At 38.6% G+C, this 22348-nt stretch overlaps 1 protein-coding gene across 7 annotated transcripts in view; it reads left to right on the top strand.

Annotated features, from left to right (window-relative positions):
• zmiz1a (zinc finger, MIZ-type containing 1a) overlaps nt 1-22348 on the top strand; it is a 155326-nt gene that overhangs the window by 104708 nt on the left and 28270 nt on the right. For 4 of the 7 annotated variants that reach the window (XM_065296572.2, XM_065296577.1, XM_065296573.2 and 1 more), the window contains exons 4-6: nt 1026-1142; nt 9330-9443; nt 14484-14589. In XM_065296572.2, the coding sequence (XP_065152644.1) occupies nt 1074-1142; nt 9330-9443; nt 14484-14589 (289 nt within the window). In that variant the 5' untranslated portion in view covers nt 1026-1073. Of the gene's footprint in view, nt 1-1025; nt 1143-9329; nt 9444-14483; nt 14590-20302; nt 20483-20842; nt 21255-21570; nt 22041-22348 lie in introns of those variants that run through there. The other 3 variants (XM_065296574.2, XM_065296575.2, XM_065296576.2) reach the window with 3 other exon arrangements.

Genomic DNA, 22348 nt, shown 5'->3' with positions numbered 1-22348 from the left:
TTTTATTTTTTAAATATTTTTAATTATAAATATTTCCATGTCAAAAACCAAAATCCAGTCATGGACACATTGTGGTAATGAAAAACTTTCCCTTAAATGTGGAAAAAACAACAAATTTGGTTTGTATGATGTCATTTGAAATCATGTGCAAAATGCTACATGAAGAGATGTTTGTAACTGTATGCTTCTTATTTTGATACTCTTACTTTGCATTTACTTTTCTTATCAAAATGTTTCATGACACCTCATAAGTCTAATTTCGCGAGAATCACCCATGTAGAGCACCAGTCTCTAGCCCTCAGAAAGGCAAAGACATCCCGTTCCTGTCACACAGACAGCTGAGGTGCTTGAAGTGAGCTTTATCAAAGTACAGCAGCGGTCATGCATGTCTGTTTTTTTGTCCCATTTGCGACTACGAATTTCTGAAAGTGACGGCAGTAAAGTGTTCAGATGAGAGATGAAGTCCCTCCGCTCCTTTTCCCACCAATTAATCCTGCCGCACGTCCGCGCGGTGAGTTACGGCTCTGGCCGCCGGGCCCCGTATTTATTTGCCAGCGGATGCTACTGTAAATCAGTCCGCGCTGGCTAAATTGATAACCTTGAATGTAAGGCCCTGATACCTTTAACAGCGTGTAATAGACACACTGATGGGGTTCAAGCTTCACAGAGAACTGGAAAGCTGACTGGAGTGTAATTGGTCACAGTGCTTCCACTAAACCAACAAACACATACACACAGCTCCTCTCCAGTCGTACTGAATCTACAGCATGCTGTTTTTGAGTTTGTGTGCATTTGTGAGATACTCGAGGAGGAATGCAACCTGACCTCCTGTTTCACAGTGACTTCACGAACATGAGAGATGTATAGAAATTCTTCTTTTCACCCACTGCAGAAATGTCATCGGGACACTCTCGGTGTCTTTCAAAGCTTCATTGAGCGTATGAGGAGATCACAGGTCTGCTGAAGTGCCATCTCGTATATCTCTCAGCCTCTGACACGCTTCTCTGTTCTGTCTGTTTTTTTAGAGAGAAGAACTTTAATGGCTTCCAGGTAGAGAGGAGGCAGCAGTCAAGATGAACTCGATTCCTTCGATGGACAGGCACATACAGCAGACCAATGACAGGCTGCTGTGCATCAAACAGGTGGGAAACAAGAACCAATTACAGTGGCAGTCTCACCCTAACCCATCTTATATACATGTCTTTCTATCTGTGAATGTTTATTGTTTCTTTTGGCCTCCTTTAAATGGCTGTTTTCCAAGCTTTCACATCGGTAAAAATCTGGTTCCTTTGTTAACTTTGTACAAACACACACAAGTAGACATGTCCCAAGGCAATGTCTTGTGATTCTAGACTTTGATAATTACCGTGTGTAATGTGTAGGTGTGACCTTTAATGTCTATCAACGGCTTACATGCCAATCTGCGAACAGGTAGTTCGGGATTTTTCACTTCCGCACAGATTTCTGCTCCGCTTTGTTGTTTCTGCCTCAATTAGGAGAGTCTTAGTGCTAATAAGATCATGTCTACGGCACGTTCGGATCCATTGATATTCTGAGCCATTTTAATTGGTTACAAATGACATTTGTTAGCTCCGTTTTGCATGCCAGATTGGGTCTGATTAAACCTAAAGACAAAACACAATCAATTGCTGCTCATTAATCATATTGATATGGAACATTCAGTGTGGTGACGGCCGTCAGTTTAACCAACGGGACTTTTGTCCCAGTCAGCTCTTGTTAAGCTGAGAAATCACAGACATCATTTACATTTGTAGGGGGGGGAATTGAGGAATAGGGGTGAGGGTGTCAGGTTAAGATTAGGGCTCCCTAACGATTAATCGTGATTTATTGTTTGCAGTGTATTTATATGTTCATAATTATTATACACAGTACACAAACATATATGATGTAAACAAAAACTTTTATTCTGCAAACGATTAATCACAATTAATCGTTATGCAGCCCTAGTTAAGATAGGTGTATAATCCCATTTTTACGCACACGAGAGGGTCCGCCTACAAGTGCGCATGACGCAAGTTTCGTCATCAGAATAGTCTGCGGCAGGCGCACTGTACGCACACCACCAAATGTTTGTAACCGCATGTACCTAAAGCCCGGATACACTGCATGATTTTTGGATTACCATAGTGAAACAATCATGACGATTTCTGTGATCGTGGCTCTTCATCGGTGGTCCTAAGTTGTACAGTGAGAGAGGTTCAAAGTCTTGTATCCAAAGAAAGCCTAATGGCCATTGCATAGTATCCCATGGTTTGGTTTGCGTCAGGTCAGCTTAGTACCACCTCGGTCGGGGTTTCAAGCAACCCAAGCTGATACCAAAACGTGACGCGAAAACACTGTAGATCACTGATTGGTCTGAGAGAATCGTCACTACCAGCAGCATCGCTATAATGTAAAAGATTAGCTTTACCTGCATGCTAAAGTAAACATGTTGTCATCTGTGCTCTGCTATAAGTTCCCAAACTCCCTTTTAGCGATGAAAAACATCCACAGGTTGTGAATCAGGAACACCATAACATTTTTTCCAGACTTGCAGTTTGTGGCGGCACATTTGCGATGCGCATGTCCACATATATGCTTAAATGCAACTTAAATGAGGCTCAGTTGAGCATGCCGACTGACGCCATGGTTGTTTGTACAGAAACTGTCATGTGAGACAGAGGTAGTGATTTGTGGTGGTCAATTTTGATTTTGTGGCAGACTGATAAATACAACAACGCTCTCACTTGTATGATGTCACAGCAGTAGGCAGTGCAAATATAACGACACGCCTATAATCCCTCCCATTCCGAAGTGTTACTAAACTTGATGGAAAAGCTACCAAGCCAAAGTGAGGTGAGCTGACCCGACCTGACCCAAACCGTGGGGTACTATGCAATGGAAAAGCGCCATAAGATAGAAACTGTAGCATGTAGCCCAGTAGATGCATTGCGTTTCGAATGAGTAAAATAAATTATTCTTTACAAGGCTGTGCGTTTGAATGTGTGCATACATTTGCCTACACATAAAAACTAAGTTTTTCAAGCCACAGTGTGCGAAAAGTTAATAATCTCTCAATAAGATCTGGTCTTTTTCCATCCTGTCCCATTTCCTCCTTTTATCCCGCTGTCATCCCGTCACTCATTTATACGCCCGCCTGTCACACAGCCTGTTCTTTCTTCAACTTTAGTTGGCTAAAATGACAGTAGTGTTCAACATTATGTCCTATCTCAAGACTAACAAACACCAATCATCACGATATGATTGTAACGTCGATCAAATGGGCCGTGTTTGCTCTCTTGGTTATACATTCTTACTCCACGCTCTCTCGCATTTCCATCTGAGTTTCATTTACTGAGCTCCTCGTGCAGAATTCCCCTGTTTTCCCAGCACGGGCTTCCTCACCAGCGGTTAAAGCTCGCACGTTAAGCAGTCAGAAGCGCCAATAGCTGTCAATCAGACTAAATGAGATCCTGGTCTATCTGAGTGGAATGAACTGACATCATAGTCAACTAAAGTCAAACTGTTGCATTAAAATGAATCACATTTTTGGAGAAGGGGAGTTTAATATCATGTATTATAAAAAAATCAGCGTATGTAACTGGAGCTATATGTTGTTAAATGAACAACTTCCTGTAATTATACTGGACTGATTATATAGTACGTACTGTATAAGCACATGTAACAAAGTAACAGCTTATTTTGGGTGGACCTAATTCAGTAACTGATCTGTTTGATTTAGTGAATGATTCTTTTGAATAATTCAAAGCATTAACATTTGAGTTGGTGAGTTTGTTTGATTCATTTAAAGAACCGGAATGTTAATCACTCAGGATACCAGTGCTCATGCTGTTTATTTGTTATAGCGAAACATAAAGGCGTTTTATTTTGTGGTACCTGATCCTCTTTATCTTATCATATTCAATTTAGAAGCTCACAAAACATTTCACATGCTGTCGGATACTTTTTCATTTATTTTTCATAAGAAGTTTATTGTGTTGCATATGTGCTTTTGCAAAAAGTAAACATCTTTATTGTTCAGATTATTTGCTATTCATTGCAAAGTAAACTGTTGTTTGAATTATCAAGGCATTTCTCTGGGCCCGTTCCCTGTCAAGAACATGAGGAGGACTTTAATGATTAGATATAATATGCGAAACATGGCACAGCGACTCCGTTAAATTAGAGCGTCTTTCTTTTCCTTTTCTTCTTAAGCAAGAAGAAATTATCATTCGCATGGAACATGAATACAAATTTGCAATGATGTCGAAGAGTATTCTGATGCTGTGGAGGGGGCGTTTATTCATGGTTCATGTCCCGTGTATGACTGATGAAATGAGATTTCCTCTAAACAGATTAGCTGATGAGAGAAATTATTCAAGATCCTGACCTGTTTTGTCTCAAGTCTGAGTGAAGTACTGAAAATTGTTATTTTAAGATTTTCCATTAAGTAAGCTAACAAAGGAAACACTTTACTATAAAGTTGTATTTTTTAACAGTAGTAAATGCATAAACCAACATAATTTAACACTTAACAATACTTTACAACATTAATCTTAAATTCATGTTAATTTTAACATTTACTATAACATTTTCAAAATCAAAAGTTATTATAACATTAGTTATAATAATTAGTGCAAGGACACGATGGGCATTTGCGCATTTGACAGACACTGTTATGTGACTTACAGTACATTACAATGTATACATTTTTGGGTCAGTGACGTTAATTATTTTGTGTCCGGTTCAATCAAATGTAAAAGGATTCAAATTTTCAAAATAAATTTGCAGATTACTTGCATACAGTCTTTTTTTTGAGGACCTAAAAGTCTAAAATTTCTGGTTTTATTTCTTTTTAAAGGAATATTTGGGGGATAATTGCAAAAATGTCAAATTGGTATAAGTAGTATTTTTTAAATGAAAATATAAATATATATGCATAAAATAATGTGGAATAAAAAATTATCATCTAGTTTGGTGTAATATGATTTTTTTACATACATTTTTACATCATTTGTCAAAGATTATTTAGAAAACAGAGCTGTTTTCAGCATATGTCAGGACAAATATTACAAAAACGCATTAAAATTTACATTTAGAAATAACTAAAAAAAATGATATTTTAAAATGATTTTTATTTTTTTGTTTTATGTTTGATGATTACGCTCACATGCCATGAAGGTGAAGGTAGATAAAATATTTAATATTTCTCATTCTTTGGCACAATTGGCTGTTACACCATTTGACATTTTCAGGTCCATTCAGTCTTAACTTTCATAAAAATGGTGCAAATGTAATTTTTTATTGCATAAAATCAACATAAAAACACTGATGCATGCTTTTAAACTTTCTTTCTGATCCCATTTTTTAAACCATATTCAGTATGTAATTTTGCTATTATAGCATAAATAATACCTGTAAAATGATAAAGCTCAAAGTTCACTGCATGCGATATATTTTCTTTAACAGAATTCGCCTTTCAAAGCCTACAGCGAACGGACAGTTTGGACCACAGCCCTCTACTTCCTGCTTTAATGACGTCACTAGAACAGTTTTTTGACTAAACTTCGACCACAGGAATACGTCAGTTGTCATCTAAGCCAACGACAAGCTAAGCTGCTATCGAATCACAACCAGTGTTCGAATTGAAGGGGGTCTGGGGGGGTCCCGGACCTCCTATAAGCCTTAAGGGACCCCCCATAAAGCACAAAAATATAAATTAGGGGGGTCCCCTGGTTTTTATTAAAATTAAAATACTACATGAATTTAATATTCTCATGTTGCGTGTCACAAAGCGAAACTGTCTTTATTTGTCCCAATTTCACAATAAACTAATTCAAATGACTTCTGTCTGAAATAAATAAACTCGCAAGTGCGCCTCATGCTGTTTTCTGGAGGAATTGACAGACAAACAGTGGCAAATCTATCCTGTCAGTCTGACGGCTGGTCCACTCAGTCACACAAAATATTTTATTGGGGAAGCAGAAGAAATCACGCTTAAATGATAATAAATTATAGTCTCTTTAATACTTAACACCAGGGCACATAAATTGCACTTGAGCGTGTTTGTGACCAACCCTCATTGACGACAAGCACACATACGCGCGTTTGTGAGCGGCATTGACAAGTACATAAACCCTGTGCGTGTTTGCTGTGATTGTTTTTAATGATAGAGAACATGAACCATTTGATATTTCAGATGAAATAAAACTTATCACTAAGTTATGCAGATCTTACTTGTAATTGTCATCTATGTGACGCGACAGTCGGCACTCAGCAGCACATCATCATTTCAAATTCGTTTACAAGATGAATTCTCTTGTTATGTTAAATATGAAGTTTACATTGCATTGTAAAAATGATGAAATTATCTTCATACGTGCTTATTCATAATGATAACGTATTAATACAAGCTTTTTAATGCTGCTATAATATATAACAAAATAAACAATATAATACATGTCATTTTATATACAAACTATGAAGTTTACATTGCGTTGTAAAAAATAATGAAATTATCTTCATACATGCTTAATTCATAATGAGAACGTATTAATACAAGCTTTTTTATGCTGCTATAATATATAACAAAATAAACAATACATGTCATTTTATACACAAACTATAATTATATCTTGACAACCACATTATCTGCTTCATGTTGATCCGGTTTAATTCAGAGGACTCATTGCTTTGGTGTATTCATTTTCATTTTAAGCTTTTAAAAAGTAATTATTTTAGATGCAATTTTGTAATATTTATGGCTTAAATTATCTAATATAATTTTTAAAACATTTAAAATCATTTAGCAGAATTCCGCAGATTTTTCCAAAACATTTCCAGATATAAAGCAAAAAAAGTCTGCATATTTCGTCTGGCCCTGTTTATCGCTCAAATACGCATCATTCAGAAATAAATAACTATATTTATAGAAAGTATCTTTTGCATGTGTTTTTTTAAACCTTGCAAATGTTAACATGCAAGCGATTTTAAACAATTTGAGCGGAAGATGTTAAAGTGGGCTGTTTTATGTGCGCAAAGACAAGGACGCGTCGCGCACACATTAAATGGACGCAACACTCATAAGCGGACGCACGGAGACGCGCGATTCCTAAATAATGCAAACACAAAATTATTTGGAAATACCACAGTCTTGGCACCTATTCTCATAAAAACATTCAGTTATGTTTTAAAGTAAGTGCAAACAGTTCAGAAAGAAATCAGATGTTTGTGTTGGTCTGAAAGTAGCAGTTCTTATCTGCTTGTGTTTCTGTCATTCATATTAATTAAACAACAGAAAACAAAGGAAAATCACTTCTGTATCTAAAAACAGATTAATTATTCGATGAAGAAGACAGTCTTATTATTCATTTGATTCTATTTATGTACCTAAATATATCTTACTTTATTTGTAACTTTGTTCTTTTCTATTTTTTATGCTCATAATTTCTTAATTTGTTCTGATGTTATTTTCCCACCCCCAGTTTTGCTGATCTGAAAAGTATTCGATCTATGACTCAAAAAACGCAATGTAATCCATTTAACCACTACTATACTGTATAGTAAAATTATGTAATTTAAAAATGAGGTCCACCCTATTTAACCCCTATTCTGTGTAAAATGTCTGCCCTTGCCAGTGTTTCACACTAATTTGAGGGGTAAAAATGTTTTAGAGTTTGAGTTAAGGGTAATTTGGGGTTTCTTTGATTAAAACCAGGATCAGATGATTACTGATCAAGGACGATCACATCTTACTTTGTGAAATCACAGCGACCCTATGATAAGGGGGTGGGGCTTGGCCAGGGGGTGGGGCTTAGCTAGGGGACCCCCCATAAGCTTTGACATAATTCGAACACTGATCACAACACACTAAACAAACTACACATTTTAGTAAATTGTGTGAAAAATGCCATGTTTTTTACTTGTGAAACATGAACACATGTTATATTGCGCACTGTAAACACGATCAAAGCTTCAAAAACACAAAAAGAACCGGACCTTTAAGAAGATTTTAGAATTTCTCATCTTGCCAAACCGTTTTTGTCACTGACCCTTTTATCATCTGGTGTGTTCCCTGGGTTTGAACCCCTGACCTTTTGCGGTGCTATGGCAATGCTGTACCACTGAGGTAATACAGGAGCACGTAGCAGTGTAACTCATGCTTTCCATACCTCCCCAACTCCCCTGTTTCCAAAGTGTAATAATTGGCCAGACGCAGACATCAGTATGTCCACTTAAACAAAGAATGGGCTTCCTTAAAATGGAGATTATTTTACACCAGCCTTTTTGTGCCAGAGGGGGAATGTTCGCTGCCCACATATTCCTTGCAGGATTTACTCAGCAGGGTTCTGCAGCAGCAGACATTGGCTCTTTGTCGGATGAGCTCTTTGTCAACACACACACCAAAGCGACCTATTCAAATGGCGACCTCTGCCGCCCTCCGGAGACAATGCTGCTTCCTCGCTGCGAGTGTGGAATAGGAGGTGTCCGCCACAAATTTAATGGTCTTCAAAGTGTACAGTCTCCTTTTTCAGAGCTGCCAAACATGCACGGAGCATTTATGTGCGGAGGCTATAAAGAGCGTGTCCGTTTGTTAAAATTTGTTGTCGTGTCTCGTGCGCCACCGGTTGATGGAGATTTTGGAGGGGGGCGGGTGGGTGTTCATTCTGAGAGGAGGATAAACATCCTCGCTCAATAAATAAAAAAGAGAATAAGCCTCTCTTTATTCAATTCTACCACAAAGCAGCCCCCTCTTGTGTGCGCCTTATTGGCCGGCCTGCTTGACTATTGCTTTCAGAGGTGCAGATCTGTTACATCTTAGTGGACAAAAGATGATGAAGAGTCTGGATTAGGACATACTGCTGTGTTGTGAGGAGGCCTTGATGCACACTGAGGTCTTTGTCAGGAGGGTAGATCTGTCCCAGAATGCACAGCTGCGTTCAGATCAGGGCACCTTGGGTTGTCCGGCGGGTTTTGCCAGACCACTTTGCATATATTTTTTTGTGTATATTGTATGTGATCCAGCCTGCAAAAACACGACTAAAGTATTTTTTTTATAATTTACTATTTTCTACATAAAATTATCCTACATAATGCAACAACAAAAAAACATACAGTACTGTGAAAATATAACCTTGATATCTTTAATATTTACTGAGTAAGGCCAAGTCAAAGATTAAAATTAAAGTGAAATCAAACTTTGATCTTGAAATCTCATAATTAGATTTTGACTTTACACTTGATTTCACAGAAAGGGTCATGTATACTGGTTAATTATTTGAAGCAAATATTAACCTGTGCAATATTTGTGATTTGTTCTCCTCCGACAGCACTTACAGAATCCAGCCAATTTCCAGACGGCGGCCACAGAGCTACTGGACTGGTGCGGAGACCCACGAGCCTTCCAGCGACCTTTTGAGCAAAGCCTGATGGGATGCTTGACGGTAAGAGCAGCTGCTTAAGTCTTGTCCTCGTGTCAGGGGCCAGTGACGAATGTTAAAGCAACAGTCATGCTTCATGTGTCCCTCTGCCCACCCATCTCTCTCTCTCTTTCTCTCTGGCTCTTCTCTCTTATAACCTCACAGATTTTCAGCAGAAAAGATGCTGTTGTATAAAACTGAAGTGTGCTTTTTTAACTAAATAATTTCTTCTATCATGGCTTGAAAAATATAAGCAAACTATAAATAAGTCATTTGTAGGTTAAAAGGTCAATTATGACTTTATCAATTAGTTAGCATCCTGACCTGTATAATATTGGCTCAATCAAGGGTAAAAGTTTACACTCATTAAAAAAGGTAAACAAGCTGTCACCGCAGGGTACCCTTTCAAAAAGGACACTTGTACCTAAAGAGTGCCTATAAATATCTCAAAGTTCAAATTGCTACCAAATGTATGCATATTTTTAACTAAATGGTACATATTAGGACCTTTTTAAAGGGTACCACCACAGTGACCGCTTTTGCACCTTTATTCAGAGAGTGTAGGGCGCAGTTCAAAAAACCTGTTTGAATTGTTCTTGCAATGTCATTTTGTGATGCTAATAGCATGCAAGTTACTTTGAACAACAAACTTTGAACATGGAGTCGAATAGAGAAAAGCAGCCCCCATTCCACATTATTAGTGACTGTCATTGGCCAAATTCCTGTGTTTAGCACCCTCTGCGTCTAATACTGTCCTGTTTAGGTGCTTTTCATAGATGTACAGACTAGGTCTGCAACAAGTAATCAATAAAATCGTAGTCAATGAATTTCATGATCGATTAGTTGGTCTGTGACGTCACATGCTCCCGCACCATTGTCTGACAGCGCGGACGCGCGTTATACTTCGCGAGCTGTGCGCTTATACTTAAAGTCAGATGCTGTTTCTTCCTACAGCTGCGTGCACAAATTTAGACACTTTTTCGTCATACAACGCTGTACGTTTATCAGGTGCAGCTTGTTTAAATGCATGGCAGCGTTGCCAGGTCCACAGCCTTTCGGAGGAGTTTTGAATTGGGCTGCTTTTAAACTGTTTCTGAAGGTTGAGGTTTTTCTGTGGGTTACAGATGAAAGGATTTGATTCATTAGTTGTTCGTATTTGGGCTGTGAATAGTTATTGGGATGCTTTTGGACTAATTTTTAATTAGGTCTGGTTTTGTTACGCTGATCTGGCCACCCTAACAGGACAATGAAGGAAGCAAAAGAGCAAATGAATGCTGGTTAATGAAGGTTTAATTTCCTTTAATATAGGTGAGTTTGTTGAATTGTTGTTGGGTTTTCATAAAAATAGTATGAACCACAAACTAAGCATCTGTTTTAAAAAAGCAGGAAATCCAGGTTTTTATTACTGTAACAACAGAAATATATAACTTTTACATCATAATGGCATTAATGTTAATTCTTATCAAAGTCTAAAGTTAAAATTAGTGAAATCTGTGGCTATCTGTGGAAATCTGTTTAACTGTTTAAATGCAGCACAAACTTTATTTATATTTAAGGTTTAAAATATCAAAATCAAAAAGATTAAATTAGTAAAACTCTGTGTGTGGCTTTTGCAATTTTTTAAGTACACATCTACACGTCAATACCCTAATTTAGTGCCTTATTTAGCTATAATAAGTGAAAAATATATTATCTAAATCTATTATCTTATCTAAATATTTGTGTTTATCCTATTTGTCGATTAATTGAAAAAAATAATTGCCTAATTAATCGATTATGAAAATAATCATTAGTTGCAGCCCTAGTACAGACCTTTCATATTGAGTTCCACTGGATGTCTTTAATTAATGGCTTTTGAAATAAATGTCAGCTTAAAGCAAACAGTAATTATTATTCAATAAATGCAAGCATAACTCCTTTAATATAAACCTCCCATAAGACTTTCAGCTTTATTCATTATAAATGGATGACTGTACACACTGTTATCAAGAAAAAAGTGCAAGACATGAAGAATTTGAATTTTCTTGCATCATATCTAGGCTGTCATGTATTAATAAAAGCAGTTTGCTGACAACATACAGTTAAAGAGAAAGGACACTAGACACTTTTCTTTGATGCACAGTAATGCAACCTCGTAACACTAAATCCCTCCAGATTTACAATGCCATATACTCTATGTCCATGTACCCAGTTTCACATTTCATGTATTTTAGGTGTAGTTTCTTTGTGTTCTGGATATTGTAATCAATTTGTCTGATGTAGTGGAGTCCCTCAGAGATCAGGGAGGAGCTTCTTCTCTCCAGGTGAGAATGGTGGAGAGAAGAAAGAACCGTGCATGTCGACTGACAGATGTGGACACCTCGTACATATTTCCCTTCAGGCAGCAGGTAGCTCTGCGTTCTCGGCAGACCTGCATATGGAGCTTTCTGCCGTTGTCTCTGAGCTGCACAGTATCAGCACTCATCCAAATGATAAATGACATCTCCAGACTGTCAGTGGTTGTACTGATGACAACTATCTCTGCCGTCCCGCTTTCTTTTCTCTTCAGCCCCTGCGTGTCAGCAGCGCTGAGGGCCATGTGATTGGACGGTTCTCTTTTCCACTGTGGATAGAAATAAATGCGTTGTTCTTTTGTTTCTCATGGACTGCGTATTGTGTTGCTGTTATTGCATAGCAATGCAGCAAAACTGTAAACGAGTAGATCTGTGTGGTTCAGTGACCCAAAATGTTTGGTTGAATCACTTAATATTTTTTGGCCTGCATTCTAAGAAAATATATTTGGTGGAAAGGCTTATGTGAGGATGCGTTTGTGAATGCCGGTTGAGTTTATACCAGCCCTCGTGGCAGTCCGCCTGGCTCCTGCATTTGGCAAGAGCAGCTGCAGAAGGGAAATTAAACTTTGGCAGGAGCACAGCAATGCCGCCTGTCCAAAATCCAAAAAGTGGAGGACCAAAATATCTCTAGGTTTTCATTTTTATAGTTGTTCATCTGGTCTTAAGCCACCAGAGCATTTCTTGTCCGTTAAACCACAAATAAGATCTGCCGGTACAGGTTTAATTTGTTATTTTTGTTGCACTGCTTTGGTAGCAGATGTGTGACAATTTATGATTAAGAGGAGTTAGGTTTGCACCCCGTGTGGAACATAAATTGCGCGGCAAGCACCGAGTGTTAAGAATTGAGAAGGTTAGTTGGTGGATAAATGCAGTGCACGGCTGCAGCAGCGTGATACACGAGTCATTAAAGATCAGGTGCAGCAAAGATTTCACAGAAACAGATGATACAAATGTTTAAATGCCTCTTTCATGTCATATCAGTCCAATTTTTTTGAAAACTTATGTAAAAAAAGAGAGAAAGAGTGAAGTAAAAATGGTAACACTTTACAATAAGGCTTGCATGTTTGTTACTATTAGTTAATGCATTAGCTAACATGAACTTACAATGAACAATACGTCTTAACCTTTTGTTAAAACTTTACAGTTGTATCTGTTAACATTAGTTAATCCATAATGAACTAACATAAACAATTGCATTGCCCTTTAACTTCGAGTAAAATAATGGAAAGTTTTTCATAAGATCCCCTAGGGGTCAATGTGACAGAAGCTTGATGCTGTCGGGAGAAGCAACAGCTGACATTTTTTCCGTCTCCCGAGTGCCTTTCGTGTAAATTATTCGATTTTGATGGCTTACACCAAAGAAAACCACCACAGGTTTATCAATGCCAACAAAAGTATTATTTTGTTTTGTATGTTTGTTGATCAGGAAGTACAATGTAGATGAGGAAAACCAGGATTCCGTGCCGCCATTGTTGTTTACAGTGCATGGAATGGTGAGCTGTGATTTGTTGAGTGGATTTATTGCATTATGCAGAAAAGGAGGAGTGGCGTTTATTGCGTTTTGGGAAAAAGGGAGAAAAGGTGACAGAATAACACGGCGGATATTGGATTTTGCGTAAAAATTAAGAATTTACTTTTTAATACTGACCTGATACAATACTGATTTTGGCGGTATCTAATTTTGTTTTTAAATGACGTTTTACGCATTTTGGAACCAAACTTTTCAAATAATGATAAACTATATTCCTCATAGTAGCATATAGGTTTACCAATGTTAGCAAATGCAACCTTAATGTTAAGTGTATAAATGTAATTCTTAAAGCAATGAAGTTTACATTTAAATATAGGAAAAATGATAAACATGAATATGTTGAACTTCAAATCATTTTCAATAGAATAGAAAACATTCAGTAGCATAACTTTACTGTTATTAAAAGGTTTACGCTACCAAAATCACGAGGATGCTTTCAATCCATAAAAATCCCCATCCCTGCTGTATAATTTTAAAGGCTTAAATGTCTGTTTTTAACAAAATAGTGTTGGTGTTGTAATATGTGCAGTAGTTTGGTCACCTACCTTGCAATCTGCCTTACTTGTGGCTTTAGGGTTTTATTGAAAGTCTTTTTTTAAAGAGTTTTTCAACAATAATCACAAGATGCTTTGAAAGAAGATGGAGTTGAGTTCAAGGGGGCAAATGTGGGCTGTGGTGTCTGCAGATCAGGGCATTCAGTGAACAAACAGTAATGTCTGCGTACCAGTCGCAAGATCTCTGGGGAAAACTCATCAGTCGTGCCCTGCAAATATCAACACGGCCTTAACACTATTCTGTATCAGTGGAGGTGGCTGTTTTATCTTTAAATACATTATTCATGCACTTATATAAATATTTCATATGATTGCACTAAAAAAGGGAAATTGCTCTTTTATGAGTAGTTTTTACAGAGATATTTGGTGTACAAGAAGGAGGGGGGGCTAGAGCCGAGTGATGTGCGGATACCTCCGGTTCTTTGTTTCCCGTGGGAGTCTGGGGTAGATTTTCAAGGAAACTTAATTGCATATTGCTCATGTAGACTATTGAAAAATTTAATAGCTGCAATGCTAAAGAGTGAGTTTAGGACATTTCAGGCTGTGTGTTTGCATATGCAATTTCAGTCTCAACAGGTTCAAGTAATGGACACACATGTGCAGACAAAACTACACACTTTGACACACACCTGATTTCTCCTTACAGGTCGTAAGCCGGGTTGCAGCACAGCAGGGTTTCGATTTGGACCTCGGCTATCGGCTCCTGGCCGTGTGCGCGGCAAACCGCGACAAGTTCACCCCGAAGTCTGCAGGTAAGACCTCCACGTGCGGTTCTCCTTTCATGCAGCGTGTCTTTTCACTCATTATTTGCTATTAATACCAGACAACCACTCTGCCTGTAATGAATCCACATTTCTCATTCAGCGACATGACAGGAAATCTATTAATTGCGGCATTATACAATCACAGCACACGGCCATGCATTAGCATCCATTCACATTCCTTTGTCCGACACTCACCCATCTCCTTAAGACATCACAAGGCGATAACTTTGCGAGGTTGTGACGATTTTACGCATGGGCTCTCGGCATGCCAAAACCGCCCTCGTATAATTCAACGATAAAGCTCCAGAGTTCACTTTCCAACAGTCATCCATCAGCAAAGCAGCATCGCTTTGTAATCAGCTCTGTTTGAAATCCTGACCTTCTCAGCCAAAGCTGAGTGTCCTGTTCTTGTACATTTGTCAAAGTGAACTGCAGACGGGCATCAGCCAAACAGAGATAGATGGTTGGCAATCTGTGGGGTTGAGGTGTGTGAGTGTACTTCATTTGAGAAAGCCTGACACGGCTTGCTGTTGAGAATGAAGATAAACTGTCCGTTTAAACCACGGTTACTGCGGGACACCTTGGGTCTTCCAGAAGTGTTTTTAGGTGGGGGTTTTTTTCTATTGTGCGGTATTACCTCATTTGTAATGGGTTCATTTAGAGGCTCTCAACCTTGACGTGATGGGGTTGCCTGAGATATTTTGTGTATAAATTAAATGTATTTATCTAATTAGCGGACCAAAAAATGGCCTTTATTTCAGTTGAAGCATATACTCATGTTACGGTGTATAGCAGTGGATTCATTCGGAATAGCGGATGATAAAGAAATGTCTGGAAGTAGATATGAGTCAGACCTCCTCTCTCTCAGCGCATCATGAGGGCATCCATCTTACCTCAATCATAAGGGCGTCTGCCGCCCCAGACACAGAGACGACAGTGGCACAGCTCAGTCTCATAAACCTGCTCTTTCCATCCCTCTCGTTTTCTGTCCCCCTTGATGCTCTACTCTCTTCCTCACTTTTTCTCTCTTTATCTGTCTTTATCACACAAACACACACACACACAGAAAGCGCAACAAAGACAAGACGGAAAAAGAGAGAGAGAAAGAGAGAAAGGAGATGCATATGTTGGGACAGGGACTGGTCGAGAAAGTGCAGCCCCAGCGAAAATCCAGTGACAGGCAGGATGGCGACAGAGGGGCGGCCACCGGACACCACACACCGGAGTTGAGTGTCTGGCTCACCCAGAGCCTGAGAGTGGCGCGACACACCCACATTACACGATCAATGCACAATCAGTGGGCTGCGGAGATGCAGCCACTGCCTGCAGAATGGATTCGTCTTGTTTTGCTGTCTCTGTGATATACAATGCAGTTGACACCTGACTGCGAGGGTGGGCGAAAGTCAGACGCTTACAGCCAGAAATACGGTTTTATCTCTCGTAAGAGTATGCTAAGCACCTGAAATGTATAAATGCCAAGGGATGTCTTGAAAGGTTAATGCAAGTGATATAGTTTAAACTCTTGTTAATGTTACCTTGTAACAGTTGTAATGATATAAAGAAGTCATTTGGATGATTTACTTGCCCTTAAGAGAAGATTTTGGCAAAGTTGATAAATTAAGATCACACATAAGGATATAGAGTATTTTGCACTGACAGTAAAATTATAAAGGACATTTTTTGAGTCTATTTCACACTGTAATCGAGAGTACAAAAAAGTCTTAATACTTTACAGAATGAAAATTATTCTTATCATTTTTTATATAATATATTAATAATAATTAATATTATATTATTTAAAGTATTTAAATTTCAAAAATTAACTATGAAATTAAAATATCGAAAATAAAACCGTAATGAGACTTATGTGACGTGGTTAATTGTGATAAAAAATGTCATAATGCGTAAAAATTTGTCATTATGTCAGTTATGTTTTATATGTCAGTGGTTCTCAAACTTTTTCAGCGTGCGTCCCCCCCTTGTGTACAGTGCGTTCTTTCACAGCCCCCCAAAGAAAATTTATGACAAAAACTAGTTCTAAAATGTAACATTTTAATTAAACAAAACATATTAAATTATACAAAGTAGTGTTGTTGGTTAGTAGCCTTATTTTTTTGGTTAAGTTACGCAGAATTCTTGATAAATTCATGTATTTTATAAAATGTTGTAAAACTGGGGCCCCCTGGCACAATCTCGCGGCCCCAGCCCCCAGTTTGAGAACCACTGTTATATGTAATATTCCTCGGCTATATGCTCACATATATTTATCAGTGACGAAAGAAAGATAGAAAGAAACAGTTCAAGATGAGAACAACTATTTGCATATCTTCAGGTGATCTTTAAAAATGTGTAAGACGTGTGTGTGTGTGTGACATGAAGAATAGCCTGTAATGGTTTGCTGGTTTGTGAATACTGACCTCTCTGTCATTGGGATTATCTAGCAGTATTAATCTGTGATTATGGGAATTATCCATCCACAGTGTGTGTGTGTGTGTCTGTTCTTTTTGCGTCTGATCTGCTTCGCTTACATGCCACTAACAGACTTTTTTAACCCTGCTATGGTTGGCACCCTGCTGCCAAAGCAATAAGATAATTACTTTGTCTAAAATCTCCCTCTTTAGTGCACATAGCTGCGTCTGTAACACTAAATACCCCGTCTGAGGAGCTTTTATCTGGCGTATGTTAATTATGCACGCCATCACAATTGCATTTCCACAGCGTTCCAACAATATGCTGTCAGTTGCAACAGTGTGCTGTTTTAGATCAACATCAAATCTTTCCGCACCTGTCATGCTGATATTTAATCAAGAGCACACTAGTTGAGAGAGTGACAGCTAATGTGCTGGTCTATTAAGGCATGTTTCTTATTTGTATGCAGAAAGGCTGTCATTATTAAACATTTTCCTAAAAAATAAATTAAATAAAATTTCCGAAATGTGTTTGTGTCCGCACACTGGAGCGTAGTGGAGAAAGTGCTGCATTGTTAGGAGTGAGATGTTGCGACAAGATAATTACAAGGTGTGTCTCAATCCTAAGGGTTTGTTAACGTCAGTTATTGAGTAAATTTGGCAAGAAGTGCAGAACACATTAAGCACAGGATTTTCAACAATGCTTTGGTTTTCTTTAAAAAAATCAGTTTTACTCATTTAAATGTCCATTAGCTTATTCCCCGAAGAAGGCAAGTGGTCATACAGTATATAGTTTAGTTGATGAAATAAGAGTTGAAATGGCCGGTGTATACACTTAACAACAATATTGATCAATGCCGCTATCTTTTAATGAGTGCGTTATTTTCACAGAAAATCTAATTCTGGCCTTTTTTGTCCTTGTTTGTTCTGCAATATAGTAGTTTGACGCAACTGGTTATCAAAGTCAGTTTGAAGCATTGGCAGTTCTCTGAGCGAAAGAAAGGAAACAGACCTCTCAATGCAATGTTGAGGAATGCTCCTGCTCTACATAGAAAGTCTGTCAGCAGGTTGTAAATCAGCCCAGCTGGAAGGCACGTCAGGAGAGCAACCAATCCGCCGTGTCAAGGGTGACGGATCGTTTTCCAGCACCCAGCCGTAATTCACATGTCATGTACACACATGGTTTACAGAGAAGAGACAAGTGCAAATACACAAGAAACTCAAGTCCGGGGACCTCCCCGTTGGTTTGAGATACCACAAACCCTGCCCACTGTCTGCCTACAGTGCTCTGTTCACACTTCAGAAATCTTCTCAGTCTTTGAGTTTGCAACATCAAAGAATACAGTAGACAATTATTGGGGCACAGTCGTCTATGATAATATCTAAAGCAGTGATATCTGTTTCACAGATTTTTCAACAGATTCTGTTCTTGCCTTCTGATGTAATCACTTGGCAATGTTTCAGTAATTTTCTTATGCTCCAGATCTGCTAGACTTTGCTCTTATAGGCACAAGGGACTTCATGCCTTTTTTATAGTTTATTATCCGTTCCAATATTTCTTTAATATAGTACACTGTCAGAAAAAATGGTCCCTAGCGGTCACTGGGGTGGTACACTTTCAAAAGTACTCCATTGCACCTCAGACATACAGTATTGTGCAAAATTCTTAGTTCTTTTCAGAACGAAATGTTTTCTTAAGGCACCATTTAGTATTTATTGTGACCTCGCTTGGCACGGAACACATCTTGAGCTTTTTGAGAAAACTGAAGTCATTAATTAATTTGAATAGAATTAGAAATTAGGATTTGATTTCATTTAGGTTTAACAGATCCTGCAGCTGCCTGCTATTGCTCAAGTGGAAGGGGAGTTTACCCTAAGTACTTGACACTTCAGCTTATACTTTATACTTTTTTTAATACTACATACACATTTCCTGTATTTTCTGGTTGTATTTTTATAAAAAGACTGATAAATAATTTTATATGATCAGTATGCAATTGCATAAACAACAAATCTAATGGCAGCATCATGGTGTCGTAAGACTTTTGCACAGTACTGTACAGATTTGCATATATGTACCAAAATTAGGAAATTATTTAAAAGAAATGTCCCAGTGACAGCTTTTTTGACTAGAGTATACAGTAGTGTCAATGGCACCTTACATTTTAAGCACCAGAAAGATGCCCTTGGGGAACATTTTAGTACTCTGGGGACAGCCCCGGTAACTTGGTCCCTATAACTTAGTTCTTATAATATCCGGTGTGAAAGTGGCTTGTGACACTTTTGGCTCACTTTGTGACTCAGACAAGATATGACCTAAGGGAAAAAACAATAACTTAGTTAAACAGTATTTAAGTTAAACAGCTTTAAAGGGGCCATGGCATGAAAATCTGACTTTTTCCATGTTTAAGTGCTATGATTGGGTCCCCAGTGCTTCTATCAACCTAGAAAATGTGAAAAAGATCAACCAAGAAACTTGGTTTTGGTAAACCATGCTCTACAGGCACATGAAAAAATAGGTAGTTGAAATTTGGCTCTCCTTATGATGTCATAAGGAGCTCTTATTATAATAATACCGCCCCTTAATCTGCACTATCCAACCACAGCACTGCCATTTAGTGCAGAGAAAAGCACAATTGAGTTTTAATTGCAACAAACCACCATCATTGTGATCAGTGTTTGAATTTCATCAGCTCATTTGCATTTTAAAGGACACAACCAAAACGGCACATTTTTGCACACACCTACGAAGTGGCAATTTTAACATGTTATAATAATAAATTATTTATATGGTATTTTGTGCTAAAACTTCACATAAGTGCTCTGGAGACACCAAAGATTTATTTGACATCTTAAAAAAGTGTTGTGCCATGGCCCCTTTAAGTAAGTTGGAGCTTTGAGATTGTTAGGCATATTTGTGTAGTGGTATAGTTTTGGTGTAGCGTGCAAGTGCTGATTTAAAGCATGACCTAATATGCTAGGTTTTTGACAGCTTGTGATCACTTTGCATTTGACCAAATTGAGACCACTAAATGTGCAATTTAGTCATATCATTTTAAATGTATAATAGTCATCCAGCTCTGGATTTTCATTTGAATTTTTTTGAAAGTTGCATTGAAAATGCACTTTAGGCCCTCTAGGTATGTATTGTTTTAATGTACTGTAAGAAAGAGTGAAGTGTCAAGCTGACGAGAGTCATTTACTGTGATCGTTGCCTGTGTTGGTGGAGAGCTATGACTCACTGTTTTGCAGTAAAAGTTAAAGGAAGCTCAAGTTCCTGTTTGAACCAGCTTGAGCTCTTCACCTCCTTTTTCATGTAGCCTGTAGCCTTCACTTGTCTTCTCATTTTCTCTGAGTTATTTCGCCCTCCCGTAGCTTGATATTAAAGGTATCCGTCATGCTCGGTGCTTCGATGCCGGCCGGAGAGACGTAGACAGTGTGCGCGGGGAGGTCTTGATGCATCGTGGTACATTGTAAGTCTTTTCAGGGAGCTTTTAATGAATTACTCCTAATTTGCTGCCAGTGGAAATTGTTACAGGGTGGGCTTTTGCTGCGTCAAGAAAGCATCGCCTTTGATACAATGCTTTTATTAGCAGATTATGCCGCACTAATTCAAGCACTGAAGAATAACTATGTATTATATCATTAACGGAGCACTGCTATTGACAGCCGGGGAAGTACTGGATGTCTCTCTGATATTCAACACTTTTGGCTGCGTGTAATTAGCAATGTTAGCAAGTGTCAAGTTAGGCACTTAAAACTAACACGGTTTCCATTCATTTCACCCTCACATGACACTCAGGAGGGCCGGCCCCCGGCTCAGTTAGCGTGAGTGGTCTGATGGATTTATAGATCACTTTCATGTGATTAGGCTTTTCAATAGATGGGATTCACACGCTTTGATAGCAGTAATCGCAGGCTGCGAACACGGCTTTAACTGAATTGATTTGAGCTTGTTGTTTGCTCTCTGTGTCTTTCTCCTGATGGTTTGGTCACGAGCCAAGATACAGCCCGTCTGCCATGATAGGCCCCGCCTCTCCCTGTGCAAGTTTGAAATGTGAGCCACCCATGCTTCTCCCCCCCTTCCGCCCTTCTGGCAAAGTGGCCGTCGCATTGCATAGATGTATGTATGTGTGTGTGTGCATGTGTGGCCTCATTCATGTATCTTTCCATCCATGTCTAAGCAATAGGGGTTTTAGATAAAGGACTACAGAGCATGTGGACGTCACTAGCAACACATGTGAGGTGAGATGAGATTTGCTGCTTTTTCTTCGTATCAGTTTTTTTTTTTTTCGTTTTCTCCTGCACCCTCCTCTCCCCTTTCTTTTTTTAACCCCTTTGAAACACAACAGTGCTTCCTGTTCATTTTGTGGTTTTGCTTTGCTGGCAGTTTACAGGCATTTAATTCACTGTCATTGTTTTGACTGCCTACGGTCCTCACAAAAATAATGAAACGGATAAAAACTGACTTCTGCAGCTCTATTAGTAGACCATTGCAGTAGCAACACAAAGGTCATGGTCCCCACTATTTTAAAGGCTCGTGAATTAGCCTTTAAAAACGTTATGTAGCTTTAAATCTTATAACTTGTGAGGGTTAGGTCGAGCAGTATGGGTTTGTTGTAAATATCATTATGTTAGTATTACAACCACTAATATAGCTTCTAAGGACTATCTCTCTCTGCGTGAGTGTGCACGTGTAAAGGTTTGAAGCGCTTAACCTGATTCCCCGTGGGCTACGGCTTCGAGCAGAGGAGCCAGGTATAGCAGGAGCCCATTAGCACAGAGCTCCATCTGTGATTGGCTTTGCACTGGAAACCCAGAGACCGCTGCTGAATAATTGATGCGTATTGTGCAGTCGCTGGACGGGCGAAGAGAGAGAAAACAGAGAGAGCTAGGGTGCCCCTGAGAAACAGACAATCAAAAACAGAGATCGAGGGGAAGCTTGTAGATTTCTCTGGAGTTCCTCTTTGCCTGCTGTTTGAATCCCACTTATGAGAAGACCGCAATGAGAGGCACAGATCTCGGCCGTTGGTAAGTCAGAGCGAGGCTGAATGCACGTGACAGACATGTACGGATTGTGTTGCTGATTGTGCTCTTCTGTGGGCAAGTGTCAGACAGGTGTATGCACAGACTGCATAGGAAAACATACTTAACCTCATGTCTTTTGTAACATGTATGACTCTTTTCTTTTGAAGAACACAAAGGGAGTTGTTTTAAGTAAGATATTTAAAAAGTTGCCCCAGTTTAAGATAAAAAGTGAGACGCTGTTAAGATCTGGAATGTAGCCATATGGACTACTTTTATGATACTTGCTTGCTCTTTTTGGGTAACACTTTACA

The sequence above is a fragment of the Paramisgurnus dabryanus genome, chromosome 20 (genome assembly GCF_030506205.2).
Source record: "Paramisgurnus dabryanus chromosome 20, PD_genome_1.1, whole genome shotgun sequence".
Taxonomy (NCBI): Eukaryota; Metazoa; Chordata; class Actinopteri; order Cypriniformes; family Cobitidae; genus Paramisgurnus; species Paramisgurnus dabryanus.
Note: the sequence above shows the minus strand (reverse complement) of the source record. Positions and strands in the feature narration are given on the sequence as shown.